Below are 13,210 nucleotides of genomic sequence, written 5' to 3'. Positions count from 1 at the left end.
TGGTCTTAACAGTTCTAAATCTTTAATCGATGTCACCACGTGTGACAGCTGTCCTAAAAGCCAGATACCAGCTGGATGTTAAGCCTGAATTATTGGGCCGTGTGCGTACACATTGAAAAGATGCATATTTAATTATTCAAGTATACGGGTAAATGTTCAGCCTGTCATTGTTGGTTGCCATTGACAACTGTCAGACTTGCAGAAATACTTAAACATTTGTCAAACTGAATAATTCTGCCCTATATCATCTGACTGGAGGGTCGGTTCAAATCTGATTTTACGGTCTTGCCAGGGGTGATGTTTTAATCAAATATGATGATTGAAAATAATGTGAATTTATCTATGGGTTTGGCCAAAATAAAAAAAAATATTTGAATAATTGCTCATGTATTTTTCTGGAAGAAGAAGCAGTGATGCATGCTGTCCTTTTGCATTAAATTTGCATATTACAAAAAAAACCTTTCACTTGTTCCATTCATGCAAATTTATGAGCCAATATTGTTTAATGTTTGTCAAGAGTAGTGCAAATATATAATATCAAATTTATGTTTAATTGAAGTTGTCACAAAATGTAGTGCCAGTTTGGCAAATTTAAACATATGTAACCAAAGTACACTTTGTATCGGCCAAACAAATGTAATTTTCGTGAAATAAATTGGACACATTCAACTTAGTTCATATTATAGTATCTTCCCAGATGATATAAAAAGTAATAAAAAAAAAAAAATAATAATAATAATAATAATAAAAAAAAAAAAAAAAAAAAAAATAATAAAAAAAAAAAAAAAAAAAAAAAAAAATAATAATAATAATAATAATAAAAAAAATAATAAAATAAAATAAAAATAAAAAATAAAAATAAAATAAAATAAAGACCTTCCAAGATGATAGTATTACCCCTGCAACTTTTCAGCATACTACGACAAGTTGCTCAAACTTATTAAATAACTAATATCTGCTTGTCTAATGTGTTACATTATAAATTAAAGTCATTAAATAACTAATATCTGCTTGTCTAATGTGTTACATTATTAATTAAAGTCATTAAATAACTAATATCTGCTTGTCTAATGTGTTACATTATTAATTAAAGTCACTGACCCTAGTTTCCGAGGTACATACCATGTCTGTTTCACATAAAATACATATGGACTAAATACACGGACGTCCAGAAAGCACACTAGATATTGCCAAAATGGATAATTTAAGCACTAAGTCATAAGTACACATGTATTGTTTAATTTAATACTAAAAAAAAGTTATAATAGCTGGAAATATTTAACACTGCCTACATAACAACTAAGGTCAGTGGCTTTTAATATACTGAACAACAACAGAAGTGCAAATATGTAATATATTAATATATATATATACAGTGTAAGCCCTCTAAACCGGACACCCTTGGGACTAAGACAAATGTTCGGTTTTAAAAGGGATCCAGTTTAGAGAGGTTAAGTTCTGTCCTGTTTTTTAAAAAGGGACTGTAAAACATCCGGTTTTTAGGGAATTCCGGTTTACAGATGGTCCGGTCCTGAGACGTTTCACTGTATTTTTCATGATAAAATTAAATTTGTACATAGACTATCAAAATAGCCCTGAAACGTTCTCAAGACATTGATCATTTTAATAGACACAAAAACTAATGGGATTCAATCTGAATAATATTAAATAAATTAAAATATATATATATATATATGCATTTCTTTTGTTGTTCAGTATATATCCATGTATTCCTCGTAACTTTGACCTGTTAAGTGACAGCCATTCATTGTTATATGTTCAGGGCTACCTCTGGCACTCGCCAACTGTACATTTTAAAACCATTTGACGAATGTTATTTTAATTTCATTTTTAAAAATTTAAGTTTAATAGACAATTTGGTGAATTTTTTTGCTCACCCAGAGCTAGCCCTGATGTTACTATTTTTCCTTGTTGTAAACACTGTCGTACAGATTAGTGCACAGTTCACACTTTGATAGCTTGTTGACTGAGTGATGTGTTTTCAACATGGCTGTCCCTTGTGCATGATCTAACTGCATGTTGTGTTGCTCCCCAGTTTGTATGGCTCTCCCCCCACTCCAACCAGCTTCATGCAATTCGGGCAGATTCCGGGCAGATTTAACATCGAGTAAGTTGATCTCACTGTCTAACATTGAGTAAATTATTCTCACTGTCTGTGTGCAAGATTTAACATCAAGTTGATCTCACTGTCTAACAATGAGTAAGATTTAATATTGAGTAGGTTGATATCACTGTCTGTTTAATATTGAGTAAATTGATCTCACTGTCTGCTTAACATTGAGTAAGTTAATCTTACCACCTATTATTTAACATGGAGTAAGTTGATCTCACCACCTATTTAACACGGAGTAAGTTCATCTCATTGTCTGTTCAACATTGAGTAAGTTGACATCACTGTCTATTTAACATTGAGTAAGTTAATGTCACTGTCTGTTTAACATTGAGTAAGTTGATATCACAATCTTAACATTGAGTAAGTTGATCTCACCACCTATTTAACATGGAGTACCTTTATCTCATTGTCTGTTTAACATTGAGTAAGTTGACATCACTGTTTAACACTGAGTAAGTTGATATCACTGTCTGTTTAACATTGAGTAAGTTGATATCACTGTGTTTAACATTGAGTAAGTTGATCTCACTGTCTGTTTAATATTGAGTAAGTTGATCTCACTGTCTGTAAGATTTAACATTAAGTAAGTTGATCTCACTGTCTGTTTAACATTGAGTATGTTGATGTCTGTTTAACATTGAGTAAGTTGATCTTACTGTATGTAAGATTTAACATTAAGTAAGTTGATATGACTGTTTGTTTAACTTTGAGTAAGTTGATTTCACTGTGTTTAACATTGAGTAAATAATTTTCACTGTTTAACTTTGAGTAAGTTGACCGATTATTTAGCACTGAGTAAATGATTCTCACTCTGTGTACGATTTATCATTGAATAAGTTGTTCACACTAACTTACCGTAGTTCATTTCAAGGAGTTTTCATTTCAATGTCAATTCATTATTGCTTAAATTATAAGAATAATTGTTTTGTTTTGCATTAGCATTAAAGATTACTTCAGTTAATCTGACCATCACATAACCTTATATTACTACAAGTGTGCATTTAGCCCATTTCACTTTACATGTATGCTTGGTTATCTACTGTGTATGGCCTGGTGCAAATAAAGTGTGACATTTAACCAAAAAATTCAACTTTATCAAATAGTCCGATTTTCAGCAATTTCAACAGGGGAATAGTATATATTTTGATGACAAAAATAAATTTTGTGGCTAAGATGTATAGAACTAGGAAAATTTGTATCTATTTTGAATACAATGGACACCTGTTCATAATTTCATTGTAATATTCTGACCAGTTAATAATACAAGTTTTATTTATTATCTTCAAGGTTTTTTAGTGTTGATATGTTGGCATGGACCTAATGCAATTTTATAAACATCTATACATCTGTAAATGGTTGCTGATAAAAAATATTGATATTATACATAGAAAATTATATGTATTTTCAGAAACTGGAATTATGTAATTTTTTAAAAATAACAAGGCACATATTTAGATTAGTAAAAATGTCTTAACTATAATTCTGGACATGTTTACTTAACTTCCTGAAAATTTGAAGAAGATATCTCTTATAAGTGCATGAATATAAGCTCTTGAATATTTCACTCTGAATAGGATTTCACCGTTATGGTTGGGACACATGCTTTACAATAGCAATTTGAACAATTTAATAGTTGACATTTTATTACTGTTATCATAAAAACATATAATACATTCATATGATAATCATTTAAAACAATCTTAGCTTCCTAACAACTCACATGAATGTGATCATAGAAGTGTTATTTCAAAGAACTGTGACATTTTGAACACCTCCCAAAATGTCAAATGAAAGACAATTAAACTTTCACAAAACTAAATACCCGGACAACATAAAAATAGCTCAAAGTTACTCAATTATGTACTTAGTGTCCATTTAATCTATGATTAGCCATACATTGCCACTCAAATGCCCACATCCTTAGCGTTACCCTGGACCGTTATGGTTGGGACACAATAATAAACAACAAACTGTAGCTTCAAAAGAATTGTTCACAGTCCATGTTTTGTAGCATATACACATATTGTTCACTAAATAATGTTTGGTACCTCATTTGAATGAATTTTAGAATGCATAACCTTCATACATCAAATATTTGGTGTTTTCAATGAAAAAATTTACGAATGATTGAACATAAACTGAACTTTGTCAATAAATCTAAATGTGTATTGGATACCCACATACTTGTAATGCATGTGCACATGAAGTATAAAACAGCTTAACTACTCAATCAAACACCAACAGTGTCCATTTAATCTATGATTATCCATACATTGCCACTCAAATACCCACATCCTTAGCATTACCCTGGACCGTTATGGTTGGGACACAATACTAAACAATTGTGACTTTTATTTTATGTTTTCTTTGTAAATTCCCTTATAATATTTAGGCACTTCTTATATAACTTATATAATTTACAAAGCATTTACTCTATTAGCATCTATTAGCATCTGTCGGTTGTAAATGATACCTTGTTTAATTACATTTAAGTAACCAAAATTTGTTTTATATTCCAACAAACATTTAATTTCAATGGATTGGTACATTATAATCTTCTTATGACATAAAAACATGTTTGAAACATTCACTGCTATTAAATTTGGTAGCTTTTAGAGGCATGTAAAGTGATATTATTGCTAAAAAATAATAATGTGTGCAAGAGAATTGGATAAATAGTGTAACTATATAGTATTCAACACAACAATATATAAGGAAGAACCACCACCGTTATGGTTGGGACAGGTGTTACATGCTAACAAAAGATACGAGTAGAGTGTGTGACAAGCATAGAAAGGATAAACTACACTAGTTATTTACATTATCACTACATTTGTTATGAAATTGCTCATATTAGGCACAAATAACTGATTTATCTTAATTTCTATTCATGCAGAAACAAGTGAAATGGGGGAAAAGGGTTTTTTGGAGACAATTGCCCAATTTTCGAAAATGTACCCCAGAAATCTTATTTATTGACCGATTTCATTGATTTTTGCGATTACCAATTTTGCAGTAATTACTCTATGTAAGCATATATCATATTCACTTAAGGAAGTGTGTTATTTTAATTTGCACATAATTGCAGTTTTTATCAAATATGCTGGTCACGCAAAAAGTTGCCGTTTTTCACAGGTTTTGTCAACTTTGTTGCTAGGTATCTTTACTTCCGTTTGTGTGATTTGTCTGAAATTTGAAACATATATCAATTGGGTACATACAAATTAATTGACAACAAAGAACCATCAACATCACATTAATAGTCATTTTCAGAAGCTGAAATATACTGGAGACAAGAAAATTGAGTCTTATTTGCACCAGGCCATATGTAGTTCTATGTACATGTTTTATACTGCACTTCATGTTATGCAATGCAGTTTCGTATAGATAGATTCTTTTTCTCTTTTTTCTAATTTTAGTATTTAAAATAATTATTCTTTGCAACATGTATGCCATCATTTACAAAAATAATCTAGTTTTAGTTTCATCTGAGTGACTGATTACTATTTCTGTTTATTGTGTGTTTATAGCTATTAAACTTACATGTATAACTGGCTGTGTATTAGAACATGGATATCGTTTGTAGTGAATTCCCCTTGTTTATTTTGACTTATTTTGTAATTTGTCATTTCTTTTTGGTTTTTAGTTATGTGTTTTATTTTAATGTTTTAATTAGAGCAATAAATGAAGAATGCGAAGTGGACTCTGTAGATTCAGGAGATATTGGCCAATCAAAGTGAGTGTCTTGTATTACTCTGACAGGGTTTCTGCCAGATTGGCCAATCAAAATGAGTGTCTTGTATTACCCTGACAGGGTTTCTTTCAGAGGATACGAAGGGTAAAATTAGGTACTCGAAAATCTTGGAAATTAATGGATAGATTTTCATAATTTGTTGGAAAAATTACAGTAAGAGAACTGCAGTATCCCATTTCAAAAGTTTTCAAATCCATAACCACCTAGTAAGGGCACTTACATGTATGGTCTGTTTTGTTCTTATTACGTACCCTCAAATTATTTTCTGGCAGAAAGCCCAACTCGGTACAAGCTGACCAATCATAAACATGTTTTATACTACTAAAACTAAGTTAAATAATACATGGAAATTGTATTCAGTATATTAAAACAACATATATTTTTTTAACAGGTCCACCAAATTTTTGTTTTATTAACAGTCTCTTTGATTAACAGCCTTTACAAAAATGAATAAAGTTATGATATTTATTTTGTGCAAATCCTTAAATGAAAGATAATAATAAAATATGAGTAATTATGTTGAAACCGAAAAGTGAACAGGAAATATGTGTATGAACAACTATATCATTGTTGGGTTTAATCATTGAATTAATAAGAAGGATGTTACAGATGAAACATGATAAAATCTGTCATTAAATATAGCCAAGATGTATTGCCTAACAAGTATTTATTGTTTGACTGTCCCAACTTGTTAGAATCATTGACAAATATATACACAGCTGGATTTCATCTCTCTTTGGTTATATGAGCTCATTCAGGATGGGGGTGCGCATAACGCAGGAATTGTGACATCATTATGAAACGGTAATTTTACTAATACGTCTTCCTAATGTGTAACATTACTGAATGGTGTCATTTCGCCACAAGAACGTTCACTTAATATCTTCCTAATTTGAAGATCTCTGAATTATTAGCAGTTTGTTAACAAATAATGAAAACAAAGTTAGTACTGGTCAGGTAAAGTAGTTTTAAGTAAACTTCAGGTTTAATAGCATTCTGTTAAAAAAAAGAAAAATGAAAACATAGATATTATTGGTCAGGTAAAGTAGTTTTAAGTAAACTTCAGGTTATTTTCCATCTAGATTATTGTACCCAGTAGACAGTATTTGGTTCTTGTTTTTTTCAATAGTCTACAAATTTATGAATGAGTAGTCTCTGATTTTCACCCATAGTCTTTTTGTCTGAGTGAACGGATGTCTGAGATTTTGTCTAACAGACTAATATATCTTTAATACTAATTACTTTGAATGTCACATATAAACAACAAAGAATCTTGAAATGTACTTATCCAGTTTAATTTGAAATGTTGTTATTCTGTTTTCTTTCAGCATTGAGAAGACTATTTCTGAGTCCCTGGAATCGCTGGATGTAGCTTCAGGTACACACTTTTCATGTATAAAGGTTGTTTTAATCTGTGTGGAAATATTCTTAGATCAGATTTGTTCATTCTTGTTACATTTGTTCTGGAGTTATACTTTGTATATTACTGCTGTATTAATTAATATTTTTATGGCCATTTACAGGGTTCATGAAATCTCCATTGAATTTGTCAAATCACCAGAACACTAATTGAAAAATCAAATAAAAAAATGTCTTTGAATTGCCATTATTTTGAAATATTTTATCTGGTTAATTAAAGTACCAAATTGCAAGTTATGTTTCAACATTTATTAAAGTCAAAGTTTTTGTAAAGTGTTATTTAAAAAAAAATTCCATTAATAATAATAATTGAGATGAATATGTTTGGATTCAACTATGAGTGACACAAATTAAACTTATTACCGGGAGACATGATTCGACAGAATGATGTTTGTATACAGTGTAATGAATCTGTAATGTAGCAGTCGGTGAAATGTTACTGGAATGGAAAAGTTACGATAGCCTTATGAAATCTACTTTTTCCGAACACTTATTAACCTGAAACAAAATAACTTGTTAGGCAGTATATAACGCACTAATGTAGTTTACTGACACCGCAAACAATCAGAAGTTTTACTTCATGTATCAACACATGTTGACAGTTTCATCTCACTATTTTATATTTTTGATAAACCCACAAGTGGCAATTCGATCAACTAGGAATGAAACCTTGAACTTTTAAGTCTTTATCTTCTATAGTTTTTATTGGATAGTTCTAAAACTTGGTATAAGTATTCTTAGAGGTAACAGTAGTCTTCACAAACTAATAGAGAGAGATTTTCAATTTTTGAATTTTGGAGAAATGGTAAATCAACCTATAGACAAAATACCTGACAGGAGAGGACCTCGTAAGTTGGATAACTTGTGCCCAATCCATTTGTACCATATATACAATAAAATATGTTTCAATCAATCAATACCTGACACTGATTTATGCAGAAAATTTGTCACAACCTTGTTTAAACATCCTTATCATTGTGGTTTGTGTAGAAAAACCATTATTGATTAATTAATGGTTGAATCATTAGATGTGTTTTTCTGCAGTGTTTTATCACTAACAGTGTACAGTGAAACCTGTTTAAACCAGATAATGCCGGGGACCTATAGTCCGTCCCACAAGGAATTGACTACAAGTTATTTATTTCTGAGATGATTGTTTTCTAAACTGAAAACAAAAATAGTATTTTTTTGTGATTTCCAAAACACTTTTATTTTTCTTCCTACGTTAGACCAAACTGAACTTATTTACAGATATAATTTTTGTAGGAGGATGGGACTGATTATAATATTTATCTGATTTAGACAGTATCAGGGCCCGTGCTTATAAAACTTAAAGTCTAATAAAGTCCAGACTTTTAACGTAATGCTATTTGAATGGCGTTGCCATGACATTAAAGTCTGGACTTTATTAAAGTCTAGACTTTAAGGTTTATAAGCACAGGGCCTGGTGTTTAGAGGGTTGCGTTTTAGAGTTTAGAAAATTTTGAGACCATGAACCTCTGCCGGTTTTGACAGGATTCTGGTATGTTCGGGGTCCGATTTAGACAGGTTTGACTGTAATAATACCATTGCTGTTGCAGCTCCCCAAGAGGCGTCCATCTTTGAGGATGAGCCAGACCTGATGCTGGACGTGGACGAACCAGAAACGTGGAGCTCCACCGTCGACCGCAAGGTATGGACACAAAATGAAAATGCCATCGATCCCCGTTGGTGGGCCCATTGCGCTATTTCTCGCTCCAGCCAGTGCACCACGACTGGTACATCAAAGGCCGATGTATGTGCTATCCTGTCTATGGGATGGTGCACATAAAAGATCCCTTGCTGCTAATCAAAAAGAGTAGCCCATGAAGTGGCGACAGCGGGCATTCCTCTCAATATCTGTGTGGTCCTTAACCATATGTTTGACGCCATATAACCGTAAATAAAATGTGTTGAGTGCATCGCTAAATTAAACATTTCCTTCCTTTCTTTCTCCAAAGATGACAATTGTAGCCGACCATATTTTGTCAGGCATTCTAGATATTAATGATACTTGAAAGTGTTCCTGTTTTTTTGGATTGTTTTGTGTCCAATTCCATTTTCATGCCTGTGTTTTGTCAGTTGTTTTGACTGACAGAACACTCTGGCTTGAGATGTGGATATTGAAATAGCAATTGTGTTTCTTAACTATGTAATAACATGTATGTTTGAGACTCTAACAATGAGGAGAACTGTTTATTACATCTTTATATCCCTGAACACATACTGTTATGCTTATTGTGAAAGACTTCAAACAGTGCATGCTTTGTTCTAGGGTTGTTGTTTTTTTGCAATTGCAGTAAACATTTCTTACATGTAGATATAGGTATTACTTTTCCAGCTGTTGCAATGGCGTCAACATTTGCATTTATCTCCAAAGTTAAGTTTTCTTGTTTAGCTCTATTTCTTGCAGGCTATGTCCTAAATCAATAAACCTTGGTTTGTAGTTACATGCACCTACATTGTCAGGGCTCACACTGGAATGGATTTTGGTTGAACCAATTTTCAGATATGTAGTATATTTCCTTCACAGTTATTAAAATGTGGTCAATTTAGGGGATATTTTATTAGCCAAAGACCAAATGTTGTAGCCACTTTCTATAAAAATTAGCAATTGGCTAATTTGGCAATACACAGGGTGAGCCATGCATTGTATGTATGAATGGATGGATGGATGGATGGATGGATGGATGTAATGTATGTAATTAATGTATGTAATGTATGTATGTAATGTATGTATGTATGTATGTATGTTTGTTTGTTTGTTCTTAAATGTACAGACTACTTGAAAGTACTGAGTGTTTTGTTATGATTGTAGATTTTGAAGAAGATGAGTACAAAAGAAATCAAGAGACAGGACACAATATGGGGTAGGTTGATGTAGCAGTCGTCTTGTAGTCAGTGGGAATCACGTGGAGAATACTGGAATTACAATATTTTAGTGGATTTAGATATGACTTGGAAAATCTTATAATAACAGTCATCTTTTATTAAATTGTCATGACTTTGGGAATACTGAAATAAGTCTTCTAGTAGATTTAATTATGACACAGGGAATCTTGAAATAATCACCTTTTAATAAATTGTCATCACATATGGCAAATATTTACAATATCCGATGTTATCAGTTGGGGAGTATAAACACAATTCAGTAATTGTCTGGTGACTATGTCAGCAATGAATGTTTGATGACACATAAGCTCTGAAATACATCGGCTAACAAAGGTAAGTATATGAATGAATTGATGATCAATAGCGATATAAAAATTCAAAAATTAAATTAAGTATCAATTGTGCAAGTTTATTGAAGTGAAAGACCATATATGGTCAGTTCTGAACAGTAGCCACTTCTTCTTTATTCATAAAATATAATCTTATATAAATGGATTTTTTATTTTTCCTTGAGATTTTGTGGCTTTATGTAGATTTTCCTGTTTTGAAACAAACTTCAGAATCAGGGAACATTTTGTTCTGTATCACTATATGCATGTTTTATAGATCGCTACACAATTTTAAAACATTAAACAGTAGTTGTTAATCAGTTTTCAATTGAATAGAAATATTCACTAATTAAGATTTCGGAAAACAAAATGTTTCCTGAAAATATTTTTAAGGCTAATATTTTATAGTTGTATTTTTTGTTTTGTTGCAGAACTCATTCAGACAGAAAAGAAATATTGTAAATCCTTGAAAATTATGCAGAAGGTAAACACTTGTCGTTTATTTGATATTGTAAACAGTTTGTTACTTTTCTAGATGGTGTATGATAGAAAGTATGTTGTATTTATAAATGTCTTTAAAGTGTCTGATATTTTTGAATTTACATATACATGTATCTTGTAAAAGGTATTATTTTTCTATTATAAATACTTGTCTTATGGAGAGTATTATATTCTCTTTATAGATCTAGATACTTATCAAAAGAATCTTTTTGTAGATGTGTAGAAATGTAGGGTTTTTTTTATAGATGTATGTATTAGGAAAGTATTTTCTGTTTATAGATATTTTTTTTATAGAATATTGTTATTTATAGATGTCTTATACGAAGTATTACTATTATTATTACTATTATGTTCTACATATAGATGTTATGTCTCACGTAAAGTTCAACCCCTTTCCTGTCCTGGACGAAGGAGCCTGTTTGTTTAAAAAAAAAATTATTTATTGATGACTTATCGAAACTGTTGTATTTGTAGATGTTCTGTCAAGGTGTGCTGGATGAGCTCCAGTACACAGAGGAACAGGTGGACCGACTCTTTCCACGCTTGGATGATCTCATCGAAATACACACGTCCTTCCTACGCCAACTACTACAACTTCAGCAACACAATGCAGAACGCAGCATTGAGGAAATCGGAAAACATCTTTTTAATCAGGTAAATACTAACTGGTAAATATTTTCACAACTACAATATAATGACATAAAAAAAAACCTGCAGTCATTTACATATTATATGTGCGTGTAAAAATTGTAGATTTTGCCTTGTAATTACATAATTTTTAATTTAAATTGAATATACATGTATTCTGAAATTCTATATACATATTCATGAAGCTGGGTTTTGGTACATTTTTATTATTACTCTTTTCTATTTAATGCGTCAGTTATGTGATATACCGTATATCGCTGTGTATTAGCCGACTCCATGCATTAGCCGACCCCCTAGTTTCACCCTCCAAATCGGCTTTAAAATTATCGACCTTGTATATAAGCCGACCCCCCTATATAAAACTAACCAAGTCAGATGTCTGTGTGGTCTCTACAAAATGACAAAGTACATCTGCTTTCACGTCATTTGTCACAGCAAACTTATCCGGAAGCAGTAGCCGATTTCTATTTATAGAAACGGTGTCCGGTTAATTTATTTCTCGTAAAATATAAGTACCAAGATAGCGAAATATACCTAAACATTCTTGATTGCAGCCACACGTTAAAAACACAGTGACTGTTTGCATTGTTGATTGTGCTATGGTCTTTTCATTACTAGTCGGCTATACCCTACCATACCCAACCACCCGTGTCGATTAATCCCAAGCCGACAAACAAAACAAATGAAGCTGGAACAATTAACGTGTTCACTGGTTTAGTAAGCAGTTTTGTAATGACACGTGACCTGCGAAGTTTTCCGAAATTGTTTTGATCGGTCACCATTTATTGTTGTTTAAACAGATAAATATTACTAAATAACTTTTAAACACCAACATTTATTAAAGATGAACATATATATACAATTTTAATATCTTTTATTTGTAATAGCTTGTGTTAAAATGCAATATTAAACCTTTATGAAAGCAGAAATGCAGAGCACAATAATGACAATAGATCGAGTCGAGCCGTGACGTCACTATTCTAACTTTACATTTCCAATAAAATGTTGACTCCTTAGATAAGCCGACCCCAGCCTTTGACTTGATAAATTTTGTATCAAAAAGTCGGCTAATACACAGCGATATACGGTACGTTGTTTGTTTGGGGGGGTGTTTTTTCTTCTGCAGTTAATATATCAAAGTTCAACTGGGGTGTCATTAAATATTAGTTAATTAATCAAAGTCCATGGTAAGTGTTGCCATGTATGTCAGAGTGCAAATTTAAGAAGCCTTTATGCTGAATGAGAGGAATCCCAGCCATGTGTGACATTATCAAGTGTAAAGTTGTATAGTACAACTGTTTTATGTTCATCTGGAGTCCAGCAAAATTGCAGTTGACATGTTATGTGGTCTTTTTCACTTGAGATGCTTTGGGGTTGGTTTGGGGTTTTCATTTTTTGTAGAGACGATTTATTATTTGTCAGATGAAATGTTTTGTGTTGTTTTTGAGTGGAGATGTTTTGGGGTTGTGTTTGTTTTTTGTTTTTTTAATTTTGAAAAAGAAGATTTATTTTGTG

General features: G+C 31.6%; 1 protein-coding gene across 6 annotated transcripts in view; it reads left to right on the top strand.

Annotated features, from left to right (window-relative positions):
- LOC121384648 (A-kinase anchor protein 13-like) overlaps positions 1-13,210 on the top strand; it is a 262,118-nt gene that overhangs the window by 202,190 nt on the left and 46,718 nt on the right. For 5 of the 6 annotated variants that reach the window (XM_041515136.1, XM_041515150.1, XM_041515128.1 and 2 more), the window contains 7 exons: positions 2,057-2,128; positions 5,811-5,870; positions 7,217-7,266; positions 8,888-8,979; positions 10,144-10,195; positions 10,978-11,030; positions 11,522-11,701. In XM_041515136.1, coding sequence (XP_041371070.1) covers positions 2,057-2,128; positions 5,811-5,870; positions 7,217-7,266; positions 8,888-8,979; positions 10,144-10,195; positions 10,978-11,030; positions 11,522-11,701 — 559 coding nt within the window. The remainder of the gene's footprint in view (positions 1-2,056; positions 2,129-5,810; positions 5,871-7,216; positions 7,267-8,887; positions 8,980-10,143; positions 10,196-10,977; positions 11,031-11,521; positions 11,702-13,210) is intronic. The other variant, XM_041515144.1, reaches the window with a different exon arrangement.

This window comes from Gigantopelta aegis, chromosome 2, assembly GCF_016097555.1.
Source record: "Gigantopelta aegis isolate Gae_Host chromosome 2, Gae_host_genome, whole genome shotgun sequence".
Lineage (NCBI taxonomy): Eukaryota > Metazoa > Mollusca > Gastropoda > Neomphalida > Peltospiridae > Gigantopelta > Gigantopelta aegis.
The sequence above is the reverse complement of the archived record's forward strand: the minus strand, read 5'-3'. Positions and strand labels throughout refer to the sequence as shown.